General features: G+C 42.8%; 1 protein-coding gene across 3 annotated transcripts in view; it reads left to right on the top strand.

Moving 5' to 3' along the window:
* The first annotated feature begins 7027 nt into the window (after positions 1 to 7027).
* Positions 7028 to 26915, top strand: part of LOC144688981 (insulin receptor-like) — a 221145-nt gene continuing 201257 nt past the window's right edge. For 2 of the 3 annotated variants that reach the window (XM_078556060.1, XM_078556061.1), the window contains exon 1: positions 7028 to 8365. In XM_078556060.1, coding sequence (XP_078412186.1) covers positions 8290 to 8365 — 76 coding nt within the window. In that variant the 5' untranslated portion in view covers positions 7028 to 8289. Of the gene's footprint in view, positions 8366 to 19424; positions 19641 to 26915 lie in introns of all 3 variants that reach the window. The other variant, XM_078556062.1, reaches the window with a different exon arrangement.

Here is a 26915-nt window from a genome sequence, read left to right on the forward strand (position 1 = left end):
AGCTGGCACATTGGAGGTGATGATGATGAATTTTGGTGATGTTAATTGACTGACAGTTGCTGAGGTTTCAAGTTAATTAACACCAAACTTTTGTTGCTACACATCCTAATTTTTTTTAAGTGTACTTCAAACCAACAGACCACACTTTTGTGATATAGCATAGACACATCCCACTACTTCTCCTCCTTGAGTTCTCTGCTCAAAGGCAGGTCCAACCTCCACCACAGGTATGGTGAGGAAGAAGGTCCCCAATCCATCCTAGCCAGGACAGGGATTGAACCTCTGCTATTGGCACCAGTCTAGCCAATTGGCCCCACCCAAAGAGTCCAGAACACTGTGGCAGCAAACACTTTTACATACATGTTGTAGCCTGGAGGTATGGTTGGTCCAATTTTTCCCCCCCTATCACATGGCTGACCAGGAATCTCTTCCAATCTCACAGCCTGGCCATTGGCATATTTTACAAGTTGAAACTCATGTTATAGAGCACACCTTCCTTGGCCATGACATCCTGGAGTGGGACTTGAACCTAGAGCTTCTGGGGTCAGAGGTAGAAATGCTACCCACTGCACCACAAGACTTCCTCCAGAGAATAGCAGCCTTTGTAAAATAAGGACATGACACGTGCAGTAAACAAATAACTGGAGCATGTCTAACCTAGTCAGATCAAGACTTGAAACTATACCCATATAGGGAAAGGTTCTTCCAGTAGTGATTTTCTTTTTTGTTATTTCCCCTCTGGATGTGAATGACACTGGCTCTTATTGTGTATCCTTACTTTCCCTGAGAGGGTGGTGGTAGACCTCTTTGTGAGCAATTGTTTTATAATTAAGTGGCTTGATAGGCCGTTCCTCAGGGCAACAAGTGTCAAGTGAGTACATGTGGGAGTGGCCCAATTAGATAGGGCGGCAAGTTTTCTTCACTGAATGTCATTATTGAACTCATTGGGTTTATTGTTGGACAGGATGCTAGAAAACATTTGTAATCTGACAGGCCATCCTGTTCTCATCTTTAGCTTTCAACCTTTCAATCTCTGCTGGAAGGTTTATTCTATCCCTGTGTCAGTTGTGGCTTAGTTGGTAGCATTCTCACCTCTGAGTCAGAAAGATTCTGGTTTCAAGTCCCACTCTAGGGCTTGAGCACAACAATCAAAGCTGACACCCTGGGGGAGTACTGCACAGTTGGAGGTGCTGGATTTTGGATGAGACATTAAACCGAGGCCTCATCTACCTCCTGTGGTGGATGTAAAAGACCCTGAGGCACTATTTTAAAGAAGAGCAGAGGAGTTATCCCTGGTGTCCTGGCCTGTATTTATTCCTGAATCAACACCACAAAACAGATTATCCGGTCATTATCACGTTGCTGTTTGTGGAAGCTTGCTGTGTGCAAATTGGCTGCTGCACTTCCTGCTTTACAACAGTGACTACACTTCAAAAGTATTTCATTGGCTGTGAAGTGTCTGGTGGTTGTAGAAAGTGCTATGTAAATTAATTCTTTCCTTCTTTCTGTTCCTATTTCATCAATGGCTATTGCTAGTTAGAATTTTCTTCTCTGGTTTCTTCTAAGACCCAATTCTCCTCCCTGCATACCAACTGTGTTGAATCAACACTCATTGTACTATCTATTCTTAACTAAATTTTCCCCTCAACCTGTGGGATTCATCTCCTTCTACAATCTTTAGGCTTTCAAAACCCAAGTTTGGTGTCTCTTAGTCATGATATTTTGACTTCTCTCCCAATTGTCTCTGACCGTGTCAATTTTCTGTACCATTGTCTTGACTGAGGTATCTCAATTTGGCAAAAGTCATGAGTTCTTGGGAGGATTTATTCGTTTAAATGCTTGCAATCTGGTACATTAGTGCAAAATATGTTTCCAAATTTTCTACATTTTGCAGTCCATGAGACCCAAGTTACTGGTCTGAATTTTACAGAAGATTCCCCACCATCTTTATTCAGGACTGACCAGTACCATCAGACAACTTCTAGTCCTGAAATTTATCGTATCTATTCTCTTTGCTGTGAGAAGTAGGGTGTGGTGTTGATTCAAATATGAATTGCACACAAACTTATCCCAAAGGAAGTACATAACAATGCCAGGATGGCCAATTCTTGGAAAATGCAAATAGATACTTAATTATTCTCCAGTTGAAAGTCCCATATGATCAACATTGTGCAAAAATTCCCACTGTGTATTGGACACCACCTTCTGTAGATATTAAATATCACTCTCTCCATCTTAAGCTATTTATGCCTCTTGAGATGTAACCCAAGTACAAAGTGTTTGTATTACAGTGAAAATATCAGGTCCCCAATGGGTTTGCCAGCATTATCCAGTGAGTGACAGCCATTTAAACCAGGTTTGCTTCAGGTAAAAGATCAATGACCTGAAACGTTAACTAGTCTAGTCCCATAACGCATGAAATGTAGCAGCCAGTTTGCACACAGCACGCTCCCACAAACAGTAATATGATAATAGCAAAATACTGCGGATGATGGAAATCTAGAACAAAAACAAAAATACCTGGAAAAACTCAGCAGGTCTGACAGTATCTGCGGAGAGGAATACAGTTAATGTTTCGAGTCCGAATGACTCTTCATCAGAACTAAGGAAAAATAGAAAAGAGGTGAAATATAAGCTGGTATAGGAGGGGGTGGGGGGGGTGGGGAACAGGTAGAGCTGGATAGAGGGCCAGTGATAGGTGGAGATTGCCAAAAGATGTCATAGACAAAAGGACAAAGGTGTTGATGGTGGTGATATTAGCTAAGAATCTTAATGGGGACATTAAGGGTAGAAAGCAAGTCAAGCAAGAGACAGATAGCCCTAGTGGGGGTGGGGTGGGGAGGAATCGAAATAGACTAAAAGGTAGATATAAAACAATGGATGGAAATACATTTAAAAATAATGGAATATGTGGGAAAAGAAAAATATATTATTGTTGGAAAAAGGGGGATCGGAAAGGGGGTGGGGAAGGAGGAGAGAGTTCATGATCTAAAGTTGTTGAACTCAATATTCAGTCTGGAAGGCTGTAAAGTACCTAGTCGGAAGATGAGGTGCTGTTCCTCCAGTTTGCGTTGAGCTTCACTGGAACATTGCAGCAGGCCAAGGACAGACATGTGGGCATGAGAGCAGGGTGGTGTGTTGAAATGGAAAGCGACAGGGAAGTCTGGGTCATGCTTGTGGACAGACCGAAGGTGTTCCGCAAAGCGGTCACCCAGTCTGCGTTTGGTCTCTCCAATGTAGAGGAAACCAGAGTAATATGATAATGACCATATCACCTGTTTCTTAGTGGTATTGGTTGAGAGATAAATATTGGTCAGGACACCAGGCAGAACTCCCCTGCTCTCCTTTGAAACAATGCCGTGAGTTCTCTGTTTCTCCCCACAAATATTACCTGACCTGCTGAATGTTTTCAGCATTTCTGTTTTTATTTCAGGGTAGCTTTCTGTGTTTTTGACGTTCTAGTGTGACTTTGTGTTGTGCAAACTTGTTTTTGGAAACTAAAATTAGGCTCATAGAGTACATTGCCACAAATTGATGTTGGCTCTAATTCGACATTTGTGATCTGAACTCAACAAAACACAAAGAGGCAGTTACGAAGTAGAACATGACACAGAATTGAAGAAAGCTAACAGGGATTCATCAGAGGTAGGGAAGTTCAAAGAAAAACAACACAAAAATAAAGCAGGGTAGGGAAGGCTGCTGAATTCATCTTTAAGTAAGGAAAAAGATAATGCAGCAACAATGATTGCAGGCTCTGGCTCTAACTCTTCCAAACTTTGGCAGCCATTCACTTGAGGTGGACTGTATTCATGATCTGTGAAATAACTGGGTTCATTCCAAATCAGACATGGAGGTTAGTTAGCCAGATACAGAAAATATTTTTTTTGTCACAGCTTTTTCTCCACTCCTCCTGAATGTACTGACTCTTGTCCCCAGGCTCTATCATTTCTCCACTGCCTCCTCCAAGTTGTCATTCTTCATGTAGATGCAGACAGGTTGTTTGACCTGAGGGGGCATCACAGCCCAGCCTGATGCCATCCACAGTTGACATCCATGTGCACATGTTTTACAGCACGAAACATTGGTTAGCTATCTGGATGGGAAGCTTGCCTGTTGTTTTTTCTCTCCCCACTTTCCTGCCTGGGGGATAGCAAAGAAAATTGCAATGGCCTATTTGCAACACCAGATAAGATTAACAAATTTGGGATAGAACGGGACTTGAACCTGCAACCTTCCTTGTCTCTGCATCTCTATAGCCCACAATGCACAGAGTCATTGTGACAGCCTGAAGCATAGACAAGAGTAGGCATGCTGCATTGCATACATGTGTGTACTGGTGAATCACTGACTAAATACATTCTGCACAAGCAGAGTAAAACACGTGTATAATATTTTGCTGTTAAAAAGGGTTCGCACACATATTTGCCACATTGAGAGTCACAAGATGCCTAGCTTGGAAAAGTTTGATGCCAGCCAATTAAAAATTCCTTCCTGCGGAAATGTACGTTTGGATTTGTAGAAGTGTTATATTAACATCCTGTTATGAAAGTGCCGCTTAATCACAAAATGTTAATGAGCCAATTCTAGCATGAATGTGTCTTCACCAAATTTTAATCATTTTTCATAATATCTGCTTCATCTAAGTCGATTCTTGCCTGATAACGCTTCTGTAACATGCCTACATTAAAGAGGCTATAAAAATGAGTGTTGTTATGTCTTAGTTTGTATCAAGATCTTCCAGTTCTCTCTCTGCATTTTACTGTGGCCTCATTGATCTTCATTATCGGACTGGATTTTACTGGTTATGGCTGCCTTTACTGAGGAGGTAGGTTCAATTCAGATCATTGTTTGTGATATTTTCGGGTAGGCTGAGGGTGCTACAGTGGCCCCAATGTAGCCTGGTTATAGAAGGTAAAAATTAATTAGTCTGGCTCCCCAGATGTAGTCATCCAGGTCAGCGTCTGTAATTTCCACAATATTATCATTTTTTGTGACCTTTCTAGTCCAATAAGAATTTTTTTATTTGTTCATGGGATGTGGACATTGCTGTCAAGACCAGCATTTATTGCCCATCTTTAATTGCCCTTGAGAAGGTGTTGGTAAGTTGCCATCTTGAACCACTGCAGTTGTGGCGAAGATACACCTCTGTGCTGTTAGGAAGGGAACTCAGCAACAGTTTACATTTTTATACTGTGCTTAACGTAGTAAAACATCTCAAGCTGCTTCACAGGAGCACTAGGAAACAAAATTTGACCTGAGCCACATGAGGGGATATTATGACAGGTGACCAAAAGCTTGGGAAAGAAGTTAGTTTTAAGGAGCATTTTAAAGGAGGAGAGCTAGAGAGATAGAGAGGCGGAGAGGTTTAGGTTGGCAATTCCAGGTCTAAAGGCCCAGGCAGTTGAAGGCATGGCTGCCAATGGTGAAGCGGTTAAAATTGGGGATGTACAAGAGGCTGGAATTGGAGGAGTGCAGAGATCTCAGAGGGTCCTGGGCTGGAGGAGTTCACAGAGTTATGCAGGGGTGAGACTGTGGAGGGATGAGAATTTTAAAATTGAGGCATTGCCTGACTGGGAGCCAATGTAGGTCAGTGAGCACAGGAGTGATGGGTTTATGGGGCCTGGTGCGAGCTAGGATACAGGCAGTAGAGTTTGGGATGCACTTAGGTTTATGGAGAGTGGAGGATGGAAATTAATGCAAATAGTTACAAGGTAAGAATGGTTAGTGTAAAGTATGAAAAATACCACACAGATCCAATAGGGGGAACTCTTCTCAGGTGAGGCTGTAGGCACATTATTGGAGTGGAGCATTTAACACACGCTATTTGTAACTGATAGCTTGACTCTGACAGTGGGTGCACGAAATGCCAAAAATGTGCTGTTCCTTGGAGTGAAAATTTAGCGCTGAATGAAAACAATATTTGCACAGAAAACAAGATTTATAAAAACATTTGTGCATCTTGCACGATGTATGAATGAATGTATGATCACTTTACAAGCTCAAAATTGGCTGTTTCTCTACATTACAACCATGATGACACTTCAAAAAAGTACTTAATTGACTGTAAAATGCTTTGGGGTGTCTGGAGGTTTGAAAGGTGCTATATAAATGCAAGTTCTTTTAATGTAATTCACTAACTTATCAACATTCATTTGATGCACTCCAAGGTGCTTCACAGCAGCATTATTAAACAAAATTTGACATTGAGCGACATAAAGAGATATTATGACAGATGATCAAAAGTGTGGTCAAAAAGGTAGGGAGAGAAAAAGGTAGAGAGGCAGAGGGATTTAGGGGTAAATTTCAAGGCTTAGGACTTAAGCAACTGAAAGCACAACTACCAATGGTTGGGCAACGAAAACAGGAGATGTGCGAGAGGCAAAAGCACAGAGATCTCAGAAGGTTGTGGAGCTGAAGGAGATTACAGAAATAGGGACATGGGAGGCCATGGAGAGCTTTGAAAACAAAGATGAGAATTTTAAAATAAAGGCACTTCCGGACTGGAAGCCAGTGTAGATCAATACACACAGCAGTGATGAATGAACAGGATTTGGTGTGCGTTGGAATATAGGCAGCAACGTTTTGGATGACCTCAAGTTTATGAAGGGATCAGGAGGTCGACCATGGGAGCATTGGAACGGAACTAAAACAGGATGCCGCACCCAATATAATGTTGGATTAAAGAAGTGTGCACATGTCAAACATTGATACCTTACTACGCACACTATGTAATTTCAAAATTTCCCTGAATAAACATTATCTGGATTGTTGTTTTGCCTTCAGTCCATTCCAATGTGTTTATGGATCGGTCCAGATTTTCCATGTCTCCTTTGTCTCTGCAACACCCTTCTTGCAAAACCAGTTTCTGTTTTTTTCTTGATGTTCACCACAGTCCATGTTTTGCATTTTTCTTTCTCTTGCTCTGTCTCTCTGGGTTTTATCAGAGTCCAGTCCATGAAACGCTAAACTCCTGGTTCAGATTTTTGCAGTTGTCGAGTCTCCCTTGCTCTCCCCTCCCTCTCCTCTCTCTCTGGGCTGGCGGTGCTTGTTTACTCGACACAGCCAGAAGAAGTTTGCGCTTGGTTTAATGGTTCAAGGCTCCTTTGCTCCTCCAAATTGTATTTTTATTTTGTTGCTTGTCCACCAGTTTTAATCCCTCAAAAAAAAAACAATTCAATTTCAATTACTTTTAAAAGAAGAAACACAAGAGAAAGAGGAAAAAAAAAACATTGGGAGAAAGAGAATCACTTTGGAATGTGTTGAAGCCAAAAGGGGGAAAAACCCTTCAAGGATTTTCTGGTTGTTGTGCAGTTTGGCGCCTGGTGTTCTGATAATTTATTAAACATTTTTTTTTTGTTTGTGCCTTTGGTGAATTAGGGATCTTTTTGATATTTTCTTTGGGCGACTTTGCAATAGAAAAAAAAAAGAAGAGGAAGCCTAGGCAGAAAGCCAAAGAAAATCAAGTTGATATTACTCAAGGAAAATTGTCTTGGAGGAGATTTTGGTTTGTCGTTTTCTCAACAGATTGTTTCCTGAAGGGATTTTTTTTTTTTCCTCTCTCCTCTCAGGATTGGTAATGTGGGGGGGGAAAGCGAACAGTTTCATCTTCCCGTGATATCATCGAGTTAAAAGGAAATATCAATATAAAAAAAGGAGTTTGAAGATGATATAAAAGAGGAAGAAATGAGGGCTTTCTTGCATTGGGGAGTTTGGCAGTGAAGCCACAACCTTTTCAACTCCAATGTGATTTCCAGAGAATTTTTGCAGAAGAAAGAGATTGAGAAAGACTTCTTCAGCTGTTGTGGAAAAATTAATCCTCCAAAAAAACCTAGAAGCGAGGAGGAAAAAAAAAAGGGGAGTAAAATTGTTAATCTTCCTGCTCTCCCCCAACAAACTCACCAAAAAAAAAAGACTTTGTGAAGAAAGGGGGTGAAAAGGACAGATTAATTCCCCCCTACCCTCATGGACAGAATGAAGGATTTTTTTCCAATTTAACTGCCAAATTCACTTTATTTAATCTTTGTTCAGAGAAAATTCAAGAAAATTTTATTTGGGGGGGTGCTTAAAATAGTTGACCTTCTTTGCTGGGGGGATCATTTTTCTTGCTTTTTTTTTTCCCCCCTCCCACCCACCCACCCCCAAGTGCACTCCCATGAACAACTTTTATTAGGGTTGTCCCTGTTCCCTGTCTTTTATTTTGTATTTCATTCAGTTATATCCAAGGCCTGTGTGTTTGTGAGGAGCCTGGGTGTTGATCTGGAGCTGCAACAGGAAGATTCTAGTTCCAGGATGGGGAGAAAGACTTTGATATTAGCCTTGGTGACTCTCTTCATCCTGGCCAACATTGGCCCAACAGAACCAAAAAGTAAGTGTTCAAAAACCTCCAGAGTTTTAAAAACAAGCTTTATGACTTCACATTCAGAATTGGCTCCAATCTAATTATTTTGGAATGGTGTGTTTTCCTTTTACATTTCTGTTCACCTGTGTGGAAATTTAAATGACATGTTCTGTCAACATCTCCCTGCCCTAGATTGCTGTAGTTTGCGGCCTAACGTGCACCAAAAAGCCTGGGGCTGGATTACAGGGGGCCAAAGCGACAGCTCGCACTAGCCTGGTTGGAGCTAAAATCGAGAGTCGGGGATTGAGCAAGGACAACAGGGCCTGTTTTTTTAAAAAAATTTTTAAAAAAAAAAGTTTTTTTAAAAAACCTTTATTCTTGCAATGTGAAGGTTTTTTTTTTTAACCTCCTGTGACTCGAGCTGATTTCCTTGGTCTTGCCCAGACCTGTAACTAAAGATTTTTTAAATGTCACTGTAGTCACATTGGTGAGAGGGGCAGGGCAGATGCAAGCTATTTAGGGAGACAAAATAAATTTTAATTGCTTGGGTGCATTTGAAAAGGACATAAATTTTAAGGCAGCGTTGTGCTATTGGAATAAGTTGTACATTGGCTTGTGCTGGTTTGATTTAGAAATAGTGTGCTATATGTTTGTGAAACATCTCAGTGTTTACCCATACTGGAATTTTGAAAATATGGACATTTAAAAAAAAAAATCTGCATGTATTAAGATATGTGCCGTTCCAGAATTTTCTGTTCTTATTTCAGAATTTTAGTTCCCAGGCTCTGTTGACGATTGTGTGGTGATTTCTTGGTTAAGTCGTGAATCAGGACGTGGCCACTGATCCACTTTGAATCTCCCAAAATACCAGTGAAAATCCCGTGTAATAAAAATGAGATTTGACTTATTCGGTCAATGAATTCCAATTGGACAAGAGTCACTAATTGCAATCCCCCCCAAATAAATTAGGCAGAGCCTTGGGATCCCATGTCATATAAAGTTGCATGAATTTCACCTTTTCGTGTTACTGTAAAGCAGTGGCTCTTTATGGAGGAGCTGGGTTTTTTAAAATGCTTCCTGTAAACCGTGTTCCAGTGAAAGTTGTGTCTGCGGCTTTAAGAAAGACTTCCATCCCTACTTTTTTTCAAAACATGTTGCAATGCGATTTATCTCCTCCCCTTGCTAGTGTTTCACCTTTTTAAATATGCATGGGAAAATCATTGGTGAAGTGTGCTCCATTGTTCTGGAAAATGCAGTAATGTAGAACTTAACATTGCCCCAATAGTACAGAACAGAAATGTGCATTTAAAGTGTTCTTTTTAGCATGTGGTGACTGTGTTATTCTTGTGGGTGAATATCTCACCTGTGGAACCATGAGTTATAGTCTGATCTAACCGCAAGAGAATATATTGCCATCCGTTCGTTGGATGATACTTTGCCACTGAATCCAAACTCACGAGTAATATAAGTCACTTTCACAACTACTCTGAGGAGATCTAACAGATTTCACTGAATACTTTTGATAATCCTATAAAACTGAGTTTTCAATGCTGCTTGCTTGCTTTATTCAGCCTCCATTTAGTTTAAAAATATTATGATTGATGTATTCAGTTCTACCGGGACTCTTGCTTGCTTGCCCCTGTAAATGTTTATATTTTAATTTCTTTTTTTGAAAAAAAGAGTACTATCTTGCTGTCAGGAGTTTCATTCAGATGCACAAACTGTTTTGCTGGAGCTCTGGGACAACGCATTTTATCCCAGAGAAAAGACTTGCATTTATATAGTGCTTTTCATGACCATCAGGTGCCTCAAAGCATTTTACAGCCAATGAAGTACTTTTTGAAATGAAGTGACTGTTGTAATAAATGCGACAGCCAATACGTGCACAGCAAGCTCCCACAAACAGCTTCTTCTTAGGCAGTCCCTCGGGGTCAAGGATGACTTGCTTCCTTACTAACAATGAGCTCTCGGGTGACTGAAGAGTCCAATGAGTGACCTACAGTCGCGACAAACAGCAATGTGATAATGGCCAGATAATTGTTTTTTTACTGATCTGATTTGGTGAATAAATATTGGCCCAGAATGGTGAGTGTTGTGTGAATGGATTATTGCAATGGGTTGAGCATCCTTTTACCAAGGCTTAACTTGTTTGTGGGTGGGCGAAAAAAAGCTAAAGCAGGAATCTCTTGAGAACGGATGTAGAAGCGTGTGTACCAGCAGGAGAATTCTAAGTGGCTGGTTTAATTATCCCTTTCCATCTGTCTCCTTTGTCGGCTCCCTTCCCCTCTACCTTTTCCCCTCCCTTTGTCATAGCAAAAGTGCCTGAAGTTTAATGAATTAAAAGTTAATTTCTAATATGCTGTTCTCAGCACAGGCTCCGACATGAGTGTCACAGGTAACTCTCCTGAGAGAGGGAGAGAAACAATTGGCTGAAGCTCATATTTGTGACCGCTGGTCAGTGACTTCATTCCCTTGTTGAAAGTGACTATGCAAGAGCATTGGATGAAAAAAAATTGTGGGACTGGTTTTGACAACATTGCGTTTTCCAACCCCCCACCCCCGGTCCCCCCATCTTCCCTTCCCATTGTTAAATATATGGACTTACACCAAAATGTACAAACTGTCCATCCAACTTTGAGAGAGGCGAAGAAAAAATTGAGAGCAGGGAAATGAAAATATGGGAAATATCTTCCATTGGTTTGCTGATGATTAAGCATTGTGTACAGGGTAGAAGCTCCCTGGTAAAACATGGTTGTAGCTTTCTTTGAAAAGGATGTTTTACATCCACTTAGCAGGGCTGACAGAGCCTCAGTTTTAGACAGGACTTCTGACAGCACAGCACTCTTTCAGTACTGTCAGCTTGGATTATGGATTGAAGTCTCTAGAATGGGATTTGAACCCTCAACCTTCTGACTCTGGTAAGAGTGCGATCCACTGCGGCAGGGCTGATACCTCAGTATCCTATTGCTGTTTGTGGGTCCTTGCCGTGTGCAAATTGCTTCACTGGCTATAAAGTGCTTTTGGGGTGCCCTGACGCACTTTTGTAAAGCGCTATATAAATATTGAGGGAGTAATGTTGGCCAGGACATTGAAAGCATTCTTGGCCTTGAATGTCCACCTGAATTACCTGCATGGACTTACGGGGTCTCGATCTGACGTCTCATCAGAGACAGCACTTCCAACAGTGCAGCACTCCCTCAGTACTGCAATGAAGTATCAAGCCTAAATAATGTACTCAAGTCACTAGAGTGAGCTTTGAACCCAAGTCTCAATATTTGGTTACCTGCTGGTTGTATATTTACTATAAGCAGCATTCCCAGCTTTGCACAAAGGCATAGTTAATGAAAACTCTGGTAAGCGATTGTAATGGACTTTAAACCAAATCTTGGGCCTCTTCAAGGCAGCTTTAAGGGTCATGCTCTTGCCTGTGAGTCAGAAAGTTGTGGTTTCACACCCTACTACATGATTTAACAATGTAACTTAAGCATTCGCTTGGTAGCACAGAACTTGAATATTGCTGATAAGAGAGACACATTGCCAAAACCTTTCGTCTTGCACACATCAGGACAAATGCAAGAATGCCAAATTTTGTCCGAAAAGACCTGCATCCTACCACACAATTGAGCAACATTGTGTATGAATTTCAGTGCTGGTGTGATGCCAGGTACGTAGGCTGTACATCCCAATGATTGGCTGATCGAATCAGACACATTCCTTTGGTTATTCATAGTAATCAGAATATGGACTGTACTCAAACAGTCCACGCTTGTGAAACCCAAAACACAACGTCTACTGTTAGATGTGATTCAGCAATTCGGCAGCACTTGCTGAACAAGCCTGAGTGTGCTAATAGCTACACTAGCAACCAACTTAAGATAATCAGTTGTGCTCCTAACCTGACTCATTTACACTTGCTAGAAGTGACAGGGACCTGTTCCCTGTAAATGTAAGGAATATGTTGAAACCTCATGCCTTTTTTGAATTACCTGGAGGCTTGGGGGAGCTTATAGCTCCCCATTGCTTTCTCCATGGCAACCCTTGGACAATGAGAGTCTACTTGTCAACCAATTAGCATCCTTTTCTCCTGTTGTACAAAATGTAATTTAGGCTGACCACTCCGGTGCAGTATTGAGGGAGAACTGCCTTGTCAGAGGTCGTGTCCTTAAATCACGTAGAACAGAAAAACAGGCCTAACCATTGTGTGTTGGTCTTTATCCTCCACATAAACAGATGCCTTAATCCCTTGCGCTCGCTCTTTTCTCATATCCCGCCTATATTCCCCTTTCCCCTCAACCATTTGTTAAATGTTGACATAGTCTCTGCATCAATTAATTTAAACTGAGACCCAGTCTGCCTGTTTAGGTGGATGTTAAAAAGGTCCCATGGCACTTTGGGTTGAAAAAAGCTCTTCTCGTGTACTGGCTGCCAATCTGTCTTCAATTACCATCGCTGTAAAACAGATTGATTCTTCATCCCTTTGCAGCTTGTAGGGTCTCAGTGTACGCAAAATGGCTTTTACGTTTCCTGAATAGCAAGAATCGCGGCATTTCAAAACGATTCATTGTATGTGAAGTTCTTGACGTGTTCAGAGACTGTTGTGAAATATGGCATTGCTGGAAAAGCGCAAGTCTTCTTTCGTTTCACCTGCATATCTTGTGAAGCAGCCCAGGTGATCTTTATTTTCCAATATACCAAATTCTGCAGCGTGCTCTTTTTATATAATTTTTAAAAATTCTTCAAAAGATTGTCAGTTGGAGTGTTCTTTGTTGCAAACCATAATGTTCCTTGAGATTTGCCTAATGTACATTCTTGTCAGACTGTTTGTTGGGAAATTACTGAGCTTCATGTTTTGCAGTGATGAGGTGGAGGCAGCATCATTGGCAGAAGTCAGAAATGATACAGGAGTTAGATTTTCAGTGACCAGGGAAAGAATGCACATTAGTAATGCACAGAGCTTGTTTTTATTTACGTTAGTAGATCACGAATTACATTGCCTTGTGTATACCACTCAGAAGTGGCTCAGCCTTGTAGACATGGGAGGAATTGAATGGAAAGTGCTAGAGTGTTAGATTTGGCTGCCTGCCAACCAGGTTTTTTTTCTTCAGTTTTTTTTCTCTTTCTCTCTCGCTTGCGCTCTCTCTCTCTGTCTGTGTGTTTCCCCCTCTCTCTCTCTCCCCCACTTCCTCCTCTGCTGCCACCCCCCCCCCAAAACCTCCTGAGGGCGTTTGACCTCCTCCAAATACCCATTCTTTGTAGATATTGTAACTAAGTCCAGTCTTCTCCAGATGTTGACTTTCCAGCAGAGGGTGGAGCAATGGGAGTCATTGGTTAGAGATGAGGAACCCTTGTTTCTCCATTTCACCGCCTCCCCCCCACCCCTTCCCACTCTTTCTGGAGCTCCTGGTGCAAACACCTTTGTGGAAGATGATTGCTGTTGTTCACTGAAAAGTATCCTCTGTCATACAATTCATATGTTGAGAACACAGTTCCTATCTGCAAACTTTGTTTCCTCTTTCACAATTTTTCGTCCTGCTTTTTGTGTGAATGTTTACTATTATGAATTGCTATGTCAACATTTCCTATACAAGCTTGTTATGCCAGATGTCACTATCTTTGTTCCCTGTAAGAAGATGTTGCGACCAGCCAGTTCTTTTTCAATGTGCAGTACCTTTAAGTTTTTTTGCGTTTCTGTGTGGCATTTTGCACAGAGCAAGGCCTGCTCGGAACCTTCCAGGTTGCTACATCTGCGCAGTTTAGTAGAAACATTGGTTGACAAGTACTTGCGGGTTCTGACCATCAGATTGTTTTGTGGAATGCCTGGGAGCATTTTACTATGCTAAAGATGCTATACAAATGCAAATTGTTGTCTTCCAAATCTTTAGCATCTTGCACATGAGTCTGTGGTTAATGTGTAAGAATTAAAAAAATATTTGCTATCCCCTGGCGTGGGCAATGCTGTTTCTGAGAAGCTGGTGATTGCTGCAGCCTTCGTGGAGGTGGAGCTCCCATAATATTGTTGGGTAGGGAGTCACATGAAATTGACCCAGCAATGATAAAGGAATGGTGGGTGATACATACCCAAGTCAAGATGGCGTGAGGCTTGACGGGGAACATGGTGACGGCAGTGATACTGCTGGTATTGCCCTCCTCAGTACCAAAGGTACAAGATTACAATTTCTGTTTGTGAAGTTAATGTCATTAACAACAACTCACAGCCCCTTGCTGGTACAGAACTTGAGTATTGCTGAAAAGAGAGACATGTTGCCAAAGCTTTGCATCTTGCACTCATCAGGACAAATGGAAGAATGTCATATTTCAAATAATCACAACAATTTATACTACAGGATAAAAGGGGGTGCTGACTGGTTGGCAAGCTGCCCCTGATTGGCCGAGGCATTGCCATGGAGAAAGCACGGAGAACTGTAGGTTCCCTGAGCCTCCGGGTAATTCAAAAAAAGGTTCAAGGCTTGAATATATTTCTTTTGTTTGCAGAGAACGGGTCCCTGTGTATGAATGTATGTCGCTCCTATCAAGTGTAAATGAGTCAGATTACAAGCTCGACTGATTATCTTAAATTGGTTCTTAGTGTCGCTTTTAGCTCACTCAGGGTTGTTCAGCGAGTGCTGTCCAGTTGCGGAATCACATCTAACAGTGGATGTTTTGTTTTGGGTTTTGCAAGCGCGTGATGGTTGATTTTAGTTGGTACTTTGCCTATTGCAAACAGCCAGAGGAACATCTTTGGTTTGATCAGTCAATCAGTTCCCCTTTGCAACATGTCTCTCTTTTCAGGAACAACTTATTTATATCGTACATTTAATGCAATAAAACGTCCCAAGGCACTTCACAGGAGCATTATTTAAAAAAAATTATGGTACCAAGCCATATAAGGAGACAATAGGCTGGGTGACCAAAAGCTTGGCTAAAGAGATAGGTTTTAAGGAATGTCTTAAAGGAGGAAAGCGGTGTAGAGAGGGAATTCCAGAGCTTAGTGCCTGGTGGAGCAATTAAATTTAAGAGGCTGGCATTGGAGGAACACAGATATCTCAGAGGGTTGTGGGGTTGGAAGAAATTACGGACAATAGGGAAGGGTGAGACAGTGGAGGGTTTTGAAAACAAGGATGAGATATTTAAAATTTAGACGTAGTAGAATACTGCCAAACTGTTTGCAGAGTGAAGAAATGAGTGCTGAGAATTTTCAGAAGAGTGTTGGGGGAAGTGATCTGAGAAGTGGCTGAGGAAATGGAAGGCCTTTGTAAAGGTGGGGAGAGCCGTGGCAAGTCTTGAAGGACTGAGAGAGCGCATTCACGGTGTGGGCCCAAAGCAGCTAACGGCCCTGCCACTGGAGAGGAGCGAAGGAAGGGAGGAATGCAAAGGAGGCCAGAATGTGAAGAGTACAGCTGCCACTGAATTCTTTAGTCAAGTGAAGGCCCATTTATCTATCTGTAAACAGACCAGGAGAGGAGGAGGGAGTAGTGAAGAGGTGTATTCTTTGAATGCTGAATAAACCAGGCAGTTTTAAAAAGTTTGTTTTTCAACCAATGTTTGCAAGCTGATGATTTAGGTGCTGCCATCCAAAATCCTTCTGACTTCCTTGATATGAAAATTATAATTTCTTTTAACTGCAGAGAGAATGTTTTAATTATCAGTCTCTGCACGGAGTTGGTCAGAAATCTGCAGGGACATGACTATATTCATCATTTGTCGGGGTTCCTTGCTGTCTTGACTAAAATTTATATTTTCTGGGTTTAAGGCAAGGGCATTCGGGAATGAAATCATTGCAAAGAATCAGCTTGTGATATCCAGAGACAGGATTAGAGCGATGATGCTGATATTTGCCCTTACAAGATGTTTTTGCTGTGCTTTCCTGTTTTGAAACTACATGGAGTCTTAAAATTCTTTGTATAACTTAGCTGATTTAATCTGGGTCACTTCCATATTATTCAATGCAAACATTTTCAGCTTTCTCAGTCTCCCTCCGTTCTCTCTTCGTTTTTGTTCCCCTCTTTGCTCTGTGGTCATTACTGCTCCCAATTGTTGACCCTGTGTATTGTCCCATATACTCTTACTTTCTGCATCCTTGCGGTATTGAAACTAAGACACATTGCACCATCTTCAACTCTAACTCAGCCTTTCCCAGAACCTTAAAACTAGGGAACTCCTTAACATAAGAATAGTACAGGACAAAAGGAGGCCATTTGGCCCATTGAGCCTGTGTTGTCACCTTTGAAGAACAGTCTCACTCCGCTGCTCTTTCCCCATATCTCTGCAATTTTTTTTCCTCCTCCCAAGTGTTTATCCAATTCCCTTTTGAAGGAACTGTTGAATCTATACCCACCACCCTATCCACTCCCTGCGCCAAAATAAGTTTTTCTTCTTGTCACCTCTTAAATCTGTGCCCTCTGGTTGTTGACCTTTGAGCTATTGGAAACAGTTTCTCTTTATTTACTCTATCTAAACCCTTCATGATTTTAAACACCTCGATCAAATCTCCTCTTAGAATTCCTCAATCTTTCTTTACTCTGGCTGTAGCCTTTCAAAACTCAAGCTTGGAGTTGACAAACACCTTCCTAATTTATCTTATTTTACTCTCTTCTCCTTAGTTGGCAGAGTCCTATCCAATCTGGTCTTGATTCTTCATCTCAGTCCTCTGATAGTTTACATAATGTTAGCTGTCATGTTGATGTGCAGCAAAGGTGTGGTGGCAATTATCAACAAATCGTACCTTGGTCTCTCCACCTACTCACCTGGTATTTTCTCCCCTTCAAACAGGCAACACCCAACTCTACTTCTCCACCATGTCTCTTGACACTGCCTCTTTTTTGTCAGGGCTGCTTGTACAGCACCTGGACTTGGATAAGCCCCAATTTCCTCCAATCAAAACATTGGGGAGGCTAAAGCTATTTATCTTTGTGTCCCACCACAAACTTTATACCCTTCTCATTGATTCCACCCCATCTCAATCATTATCTCGAGCTGAACCAAACCGTTTGCAACCTTTGGTGTCCTAGTCTGAGCCCTGAATTTATTTTTCAAATCCATATCTTCTCCATCTCAAAGACCACCTCCTTCCGTCTCCACAATATTGCTGATCTTTGCCTCGGCCCATCTGCTGCAGAAACCCTCATCCATATATTTGTGTTTTGATTATTCTGTTGCACTTTGGCCAACCTCTAAATTTCAATTCATCCAAAAGTCTGTTGTCTGCACCCTTACCTGTACCAGGTCCCACTCACCCAGCCAACCCACAAACCTACATTGGCTCCCAGCTCTTCAGTGACTCAAATTTAAAATTCTCATCCTCATTTTAAGTCCCTTCATGATTCTGCTTCTTCCCATCTCTGTAACCTTCTCCATACGACCTCCCGTTAGTTCCTCTGACGCTAGCCTCTTATTTGCTACCCTCCATATCATTGGTCACCTTAGGCCCCAACTTTGGACTTTATTTCTAACCTCGACTGCCTCTCCACTTGGCTCTCATCTTTTTAAGACCCTTCTTAAACCTAACTTTGACCAATCCTTTGGTTGCCCCTCCCTAATATCTGTGCCTGTATCAAGTACCCATCCCTCTTCAGGTCCCTCACTTTCCCCATGTTTGAGAGGTTTGCAAAGTTTAAAAATATAAGAGCTCTCCCCGTTTAAGACGGAGATGAGGAGGAATTTCTTCTCTCAGATGGTCGTTAGCCTTTGGAATTCTGTTCCCCAGAGAGCAGTGGAGGCTGGTTCATTGAATATATTCAAGGCTGAGTTAGTCAGATTTTTGATTGACAACTGAGTTGAGGGTTGGGGGGGGAACTGACAGGAAAGTGGAGTTGGGGCCACTATCAGACCAGCCATGGTCTTATTGAATGGCGGAGCAGGCTTGATGGCTGAATGGCTTAGTCTTGCTCCTATTTCTTATGATCTTTGGTACCATGCGACCTTTCTTTGCTGCACAGGTCTATCTAAGCATAAGTTTTTGGATCTTCATTGAGCCAGCTCGAAGACTTGAACACAGTCCAGGCTGATGCTACAGTGCAGGACTGCAGGGTCCTCCTTCAGATACGATGTTTCAGTGATTTAGGTCCATCTCAAAAGATCCCGCAAAATGTTTGAAAAAGGTCAGGGAGCTCTGATGTCCTGATATTCCTCCCTCAATCGTCAACAGCAGCAGCACTTCCATTTATATAGCGCCTTTCACGTATAAAGCATTTTAAGCTGTTTTCCAGGAGTATTAGCAAATACACCCAACCATGAGGAGATATCAGAACCAGTGACCAAATAGGTGGGTTTTAAGGAGCCTCTTAAAGAGGGAGAGAGAAGTAGAGAGGTTTAGCAAAGGAATTTTAGGGTTTGGGCAGCTGAAGGGACAATACGAGTAAGTATTGGGGATACAGAAGAGGCCAGAATGGGAGGTGCGCAGGGATCCTGGAGGATTGTCAGACTGAGAAATGGATTAACAGGCTATGATATCTACAGACCACTTGTTATTTTTGGGACATGACTGAGCGCAAAATTGGTGCCTTGTCTTCCTTGTGTAACAAAAGCATTTGTATCGGGCGAAGCTTGCAGGAATGTTTGAGTTGAGGTTTTGTTGCTCTTCCCTTTTTGAAGTGGTTCTGAGATTCGTGATAACATACTGCAATATTCTTGCTTTTTATGGCACTGTCTCTTGTTAGCTAAACACTTGCCCAGTGAGTGATTGTGCTCAACTGTGAAGGTGACTTGTGGAGGTGTTCGAAGGGATGTCGGTTCTTGTGAAACAGTACTTAGGATTAAGTGGTGCCTTCAGGAAAGAAGAACTTTCTCCCCACCCCAGGAGTGCAGAGGGAAAAAGGAAAGTCTTGCATTTATGTAGCACCTTCCATGTCCTAAGGATGTCCCAAAGCGCTTTACAGCAATGAAGTCCTTTAGAAGTGTAGCTACCGTCGCAATGTAGGAAACTCAGCAGCCAATTTACACGCAGCAAGCTCCCACAAACAGCAATGTGATAATGAGCAGATAATCTTTTTAGTGATGTTGCTTGAGGGATAAATATTGTCCAGGACACTGGAGGAGAACTCCCCTGCTCTTCTTACAAATGGTGTCATGGGATCTTTTATGTCCACAGATGAGGCCTCATCTTAACGTCTCAGCTGAAAGATGACACCACCTCTGAGAATTCTGCATCCCCTCAGCACTGCAGTGGAGTGTAGATCTTGATTACGCGCTCACGTCTCTGGAGTGGGACTTGAACCCACAACTTTCTGACCTTGAGGCGGGACTGCTACCCACTGCACTGCAGCTGAGCTGAGGATTCATCGTTTTTGTAGTTTTCACCCCTTCTGTATGTATGGATCTAAAGCATTAAAACAAAAACAGCTAAAATGAGAAATGGGGTCAGATGATGCAGGGGCAAGGAGGGCGTAAACAATTGTTCTGCCTGAAACTGTTATCTTATAGTGACATCCCCCCTCCCCCTCCCCCCGCAACTGCCCCCTCGTCCCTACCCCAGCCACTGTGACACACATGGCTTTTTAAATTGGCCTTTACTGCCTTGTGAGTATAGGGAGGCAGTGGAAAAATCAGCCCATTTAAAATCTGGAAGGCACGAGAAGAAAATTTTTCTGAATTTTTCTGGGAAGTGCAGTGTCTGAGAAAGTAATTATTGACTTTGTACTCAGTGCTGTTAGTCGTTTGTGGGATATATTGTATCGGCCCTGGAGGTTTAAGTCAGGAAATTTGGTTAATGTTGATGCAGATATGGATGGGAAGTTGTGGGAAGGGAAATTTAAATTGGCAGTGTCTCTGTGCTAATATTTACTGGGGTGTGTGGATCTCACTATGTTTTGTGAGTGTGGTTATCGGGTTTGTGTAATGGGGGTTATGACTGTAGTTAGTGTTTAATGGGTTCTATGGTATTGCATCTACTATTATGGTATTCTACATCAAAGAGTCACAATCATTACAGCGCAGAAGGAGCCCATTTGACCCGGTGAGACTATGCCGGCTCTCTGTAGAGCAGTTCAGTCAGGCCCATTCCCCCGCTCTGTCCCCTTAACCCTGCAAGTTTATTTCCTTCAAGAACCCATCCATTGTCCTTTAGCAATCATTGATCGTCCCCACTTCCACCATTCTCGTAGAGGCAGCGAGTTCCTGGTCATTATTGCTTGCTGCATTTTTAAAAAATACAGTTCTTCCTCAAATTAGCCGAGGGATGTTGCTTGTGTTTAGTGGGGTTTGTGAAATCTTTGCTCTTCATTGCTGTGCATATGTTGATGGGGTAAGTGGCAAGTATCTGATCGTTGCTGTAGTCTGCACTTGATGTCGCTGTGTAAAAATTTGTTTCAGTGTTTCTCCATAGACTTTTTGACAAGTTACGCTGTTAATGGAGAGAGATGTCCTATTCAATCACAATGCCAGATTAATTGTTTTCATCTAGTCAGTCCAATGGCATTTAACCAACAGCTGCTTTTATTCATTGTCTTATCCCCCAAGCACTCCGACAGTAGAGGAGCCATGAGCATTGAAGTTGGAGTAGGTTCCCACTCTGTCTTGGACAGAGCACGTTAGGATATTTTCTTATTTTCTGTTACTGTTTTTCCCATCCCTTTTTCTCAATAGCTAATTGTCTCTCATCTTTGAAGTGGCTGTCTACTTGCACAGGTGTAATTTAATAGCTACCTTCCAGTAGGCTGCTGGGTGTCAAGGCCCGAAGATCTGGAATTCCCTCCCTAAACTACTCTGCTTCTCCCTCTCTCCCTCCCTTTTAAAGGGAATCTTAAAACCTATCTCTTTGACTAAGCTGTTGATGTCTTCTCCTTTGGCTTGGTGCCAGTTTCTGTCTGATTTAGTGCTCCTGTGAAGTGCCCTGGGGGCATTTTATTATGTGAAAGGCGCTATATAGATGCAAGTCGTCATCACACGCGACCATTTTTTAAATGTTTGAGCTGGTTGCCATCAGGGAAATCGAGAGTGATAGCCCTCACAGTTAAACCCTTGATCCTGTCCGGGTGCCCATTTCCAGTTTAGCCAGCTGCTGGATGGTGATCTGAAACATAGCTGCTTTTTTTTTTAATGCCCTCTTCTGTAACCTGGGGAGAGGGCAATGAACATTACCGCTATCCTTGATGAGATTGGCCAATTCATTGTAAGCAGGAATTGGACTATGCACCCTGTGTTTTGAATGGATGGCTATAACAAGTTGCCTTTACGAGCTGACTCATTGTGGAAGCTCTGTAGCACATCTTTTTGACTCATGCATCATGTGGCTCACTGCACAATATTACAGAAGTAGGTGCGAAGAAATGGAACTGGACCCTGTGCGGGGGCCCCCCGACTTGGCTGGTTGCAGACTTCAGTTGAGATGCTTGACCCTGTTGAGGCTGGAGGCACTGTCAGATTGCGACATACTCTCAGCTGCTTTACGATTTACATCTTTCACAGCACAATATGAGCAAACACTGTAGAACTTGATTGCGTGTGCTATGCTGCTTTGAGAGGCATAGGGTCTCGGCTGTACAGCATATTTCTCCTTTCCCTTGTGAAATAACTACTGTAATTGCCTGAAGGTGTTAGTGACGGGACTTCAGTAGCTGCCATTTTTCAAGTGCAGCATGTGCTGAATACAGTGTTTACAGATTTGCTTAGCAAGGCCAGGGGGGGTCTGTGTTGGTTTTTCCACTGCTGAAGGTCAGTCCCTTGAAGCCTTGCTCGCAAAGTATTTCCACAGAGTACTTTTCCCTTTGGGGAATGAGGGGGTTTGTTTCAATAATTGGAATCAACTTTGCATTTTGTCCCTTCCACTACAGGAATTGGATGTGGATTCTCTCTCTCTTTTTATTAAAACTCATATTCTCTGCTCGCCACTCCACTCCACTCCGCGTCCCCTGAAAAGTGATTCCCCACTGGGGTACAGTTGATCGGGAGCTGGTTCTCTTCTTGTATTTTTCCCAAAGTGGCCAGCCTCCTTGAGCAACTGAGCAAGCTTAAGGGTGTGCAAGCCTTCAAGCTGTCTAATGGGATGGGGGTACCCAAAAGCCGAGGTCGACCCTGGATTCGGTGCATGTACAGCCCCTTTAGCCCAGGGGCGCCATCGTAACTTGTAGCATCCTAGCCGTGAAACGTGCGTGCTCAGAAACAAAAAGGGAGAAAATGCTGGAAGTATTCAGGTCTGGCAACATCTGTGGAGAGAGGGAAGCAGAGTTAATGTTTCAGGCCTGTGACCTTTACTCAGAGCCCCATCATTAGTTAAAATTCTGCACGGGTCTGGAGAATGAACCTGGGGCTATCCTGGTCTGTATGGGTCAGAGGCAGGAACTGTCCACTGCGATGGCTGGTCGCAGAATTTCTACTTCAGAAACCCTTGTTAAGTTCTCGCAGGAATGGGAGGGGAGAGGGACCGTGGAATCTCTCTCTATGTCCCGAGGTTGGCTTGTTTATGTACTGTTACTGAGCTCTGACGCAATGCCTTTGTATCTCTGCTCTCTGTACCTTTGTGTTATGAGCCGGGATGTTGCCTGCCAAGTCTTTGTTTTCTTTAAAGGAAGAGCCAAAATTCAACAAGCCCTGTAACGATGCAAAGGAAAACTGATTACAATCACCAGGGTCCACCCCTTGCCCTCCCCCACCTTCTCAAGAAAAATATCGATAAGGGAGTTGATTGAGGAAGCAGAGTGCAATTACCTGTCCAATGTTCATTCTTCCAGAAAGTAAACACTTCTCCTTGTTCAGTCAGTATCTTTCCTATAACCAGTGCACAGTCTCTAGCACAGGCACAGTAGGTTCAAACTCCTTAGACAGCACCTTCCAAACCCACAACCACTAACATCAAGAAGGACAAGGGCAGCAGACAGATGGGAACAACACCACCTGGAAGTACCACTCCAAGTCAGACCCTAGGGATGGGGGAGAAGGGAGGGTTGTACCTCACCGTTGGGGCTGTTTATAATTGTGGTCCAGTGTGAAGATGGGTTTAAAAAGTGCTTAGGCAGTTTGTTAAATCTACTGGGCAATTTATAAACAAACATAAGAAGAATCTCCCATTCTAAAAGGCATTTCTGTCTAAAGTCTCAGAATCATGGAGTGGTACTGCGTGTCATTGAGCTTGAGCAGAAGCTGCTCCTGATGGGGTTGAACGCGATCACAGCCCACAGTATAAGTTGGGTGTTGCAGGATGATCTTTGCATTCTGTGCAGTATAGCCACAGCCTTGGAATGTGACCCTCGTTTCACATTGTCTCTGGCAGCCAACACATTTCAGCATCTAAACTACTCAGATACTGAAGAGCTGGCAGAAGATGAGAGCACATATATCTTTAAGAACTTGTGATTTATGGAATGCCCCATGCCCTCAGAAAACCCCAACCTTTACATCCAATTACTATTTTTTTTGAAGCGCAGTTACTGTCATCATGTTAGCACACGTGACAGTCCGTTTCCGCATAGCAAGATCCCACAAATGACAAATGAGGTGAATGTCATTGGCTGAGGGTGGGATCTTGATTTAAGAGAGCAGCAAAACTTCCCATTCTTCATTGAATCATGGCATGAGCCTTCTTTCTCTGCCCAGCTGAATGAGAAGATGCAGCCTCAATTTAATGCTCATTCCACAAATGGTGCCCTTGCAGCATTGAATTGACAGGAACATGGCTTAAATTTTGCATCTGATTGCTGATGGTTCTGTGGAGATTTACACTGTTTTTTTAGTGGCTACGTAGATTAATTTGATCGTACAAAAATAGGCTGTCCAGCTGATTCTTCTGCTCCCCCCCATGAGCCTCCTCCCACACAACTTTATCTCACCCTGTCAGTTTTATTTCTTTTCCCCCTCGCATGCTTATCAAGCTTCCCCTTAAGATGCATCAATACTACTTGCCTCAGTTACTTCATGTGGTAGCGAGTTCCGCATTCTTGCCACTCTCTTGCTTTCTTTTGAATTCCCTTTTTGAATTTGTTAGTGACTGCCTTATTTTTATGGCCCCCTGGTTCTGGACTCCCCCACAAGTTCAAAGTTTTCTCTGCATCTCCCGTATGGAATCATTTCATTATCTGAAAGATTATTGGGTCACGCCCCTCAGCCTTCTCTTTTCCAGAGAAACCCTGTTTGTTCCTTTCATTTCATTTGGTTATAACTTTCAGTTCTGTCACACTTTTTGTAGAGTGATATGTCTCTTGAGAATTTCTTATCCCACTTTCTGGAGTGCTTTTAGTTGGACTGTGATAAATATTGCAATACCACTCCAATAAAGTTCATAGTATTTGACCTCGGAAACTTGCAGCTGCCCAAAGTAAACAAGTATCTTAATGGAGTTCAGGTGAATCTGCCTTTGCTTGCATTTATGCTGTGTGTATGCTTTGACTTGGCAAACCTCATGCTGCAGTGAGTTAGCAAGCATCTGAAACATCGTGAGATTTCTTTATATACCTGCCTGAATGAGGTGTGTATGCAGGTGAAAGCTTGCGGAATAAATATATTCCTCCCATTGTCGACCCACCCCTCCTCTCCTGAGGACACTGACTTTTGGTGTGCCTCCAGTAACTCTCCCAGTAGTGGCCCAACCATTTTCAGCTGCTTCATCAAATGACCTTCCCTCTATCATAAGGTCAGAGGTGGGGATGTTACCTGATGACTGCACAAAGTTCAGCACCATTCGTGACTCCTCAGACACTGAAGTAGTCCTTGCCAATATGCAGCCAGATCTGAATCACATTCAGAACTTGGGTTGGTAAATGGCAAGTAACATTTGCTGCACACAAGTGCCGGGCAATGACCATCTCCAATAAGAGAAAATTTAACCACTTCCCCATGACATTCAGTGGCATTACCATTGTTGAATCCCCCACTATCAACATCATGGGGGTTACTATTGACTTAAACTGAACTGGACTAGCCATATAAATACTGTGGCGACAAGAGCAGGGCAAAGGCATTCTGTGGCTCACCTCCTGACTCCCCAAAGTCTGTCCACTATCTACAAGGCACAAGCCAGGAGTGTGATGGAATACTCTTCACTTGCCTGGATGAGTGCAGCTCCAATAACACTCAAGCTCGACACTATCTAGGAGCCGGCATGATTGGCACCCCATCCACCACTTTGAACGTTCGCTCCCTCCACCACCGATGCAGTGGCTGTAGTGTGTGTGCCATCCTACAAGATGCAATGTAGCAATCCTTCGAAATCACCTTGCAAATCTGCAGCCTCTACCACCGAGAAGGACAAGGGCAGGAGTTGCATGGGAAAACACCACCTGCGAGTTCCTCTCCAAGCCGCACACCATCCTAACTTGGAAATATATCGCTATTCCTTCACTTTCACTGGGTCAAAATCCTGGAACTTCCTCCCTAACAGCACTGTGGGTGTACCTACACCACATAGACTGCAGCGGTTCAAAAAGGCAGCTCACCACCACCTTCTCAAGGGCAATTAAGAGATGGGCAGTAAATGTTGGGCTAGCCAGTGACGCCCACACCTTGAGAGAATAAATAAAATTGGTTACAAGTGACCCTTCTCCCTGTGTGAGTGCTGGAAGATTATTTGACCATGCGGGATTGAAGTTGCATTCTCATTCAACATCCAAGTACAAGTACAGGAGAAGTCACTGGGTGGCAATTGGATGGGAACCCTGTCTTCTCCCCATTCCGGCTCCCCCTCTCACATTTATTAGATCATCAGGATGATCTCAGTTTGTAGCTGACTGGTCCAACGGAGTTAAAGTTGGACTTCTCCCATCAGCCCAGCTGAGCTACCCACCAGACTACACGCTCCCAACTGAGCCAGAAGGGAATAATGCCGTATTTTTCTTTCAACCTCCTTTTGTAGTCTTTCTGCTTCAAGCAGCTCCTGGAAGCTGATACGTGACCACCTTCCAAACCTGCATTGCCGTGTCAGAGCTCGGACTGAGAGCTGACCCCTGCGCATAAGAAACAATTTTGAGTTTTATCTTTTGTGGCTTCATCTGATTACAAACGTGTTGTGCGTCAGAAACTGGTGGCGTGAACACAGGTGTGTTTAGAAAGGACTTAACTGATTAAGATAAAAGCAAAGTACTGCAGATGCTGGAAAACTGAAATAAAAAAAGGAAATGGTGGAAAAGCTCAAGTCTGGCAGCCTCTGTGGAGAGAGAACCAGCATTAATGTTTTGAGTCTGTATGACTTCTTCAGAACTCTGAAGAGAGGTAGAAATGTGGTGGGCTTTAGTATCCTCTCTCCATTTCTTGTGCTGGATGTCATGACCACGGATCCTATCTCCGAATTACTTAAGGACATTTGAACTTTGAAGTAAGACGTGTTTTTTTTAAAAAAAAGACGTACAAACAAAAGCTGGCTGAGACTGTAAGGTAATCACTCGCTATGCGGATTACTTGACCAACTAGTTCAGAGAGAATGGAATGTTGCACCTAATGGCCTACTTCAGGCAGAGGCACTTCAAAGGAAAAGATACAATGTAAACTGAACTGTAATCTCCTGTGGTTGCGGAGACAATGGGCATTGATTACCGTTTCAGCCGAAACCATCACCTGTTGAGTTGTATCCCAGGCTGTGAACATGAACTGAGTTAAAAGAAAACAGATCTGGGCGAAAGACATGTTTGTTTTTCCCTTCCAGGAATACACAAGGAAA

Source organism: Cetorhinus maximus, chromosome 13 (genome assembly GCF_964194155.1).
Source record: "Cetorhinus maximus chromosome 13, sCetMax3.hap1.1, whole genome shotgun sequence".
Lineage (NCBI taxonomy): Eukaryota > Metazoa > Chordata > Chondrichthyes > Lamniformes > Cetorhinidae > Cetorhinus > Cetorhinus maximus.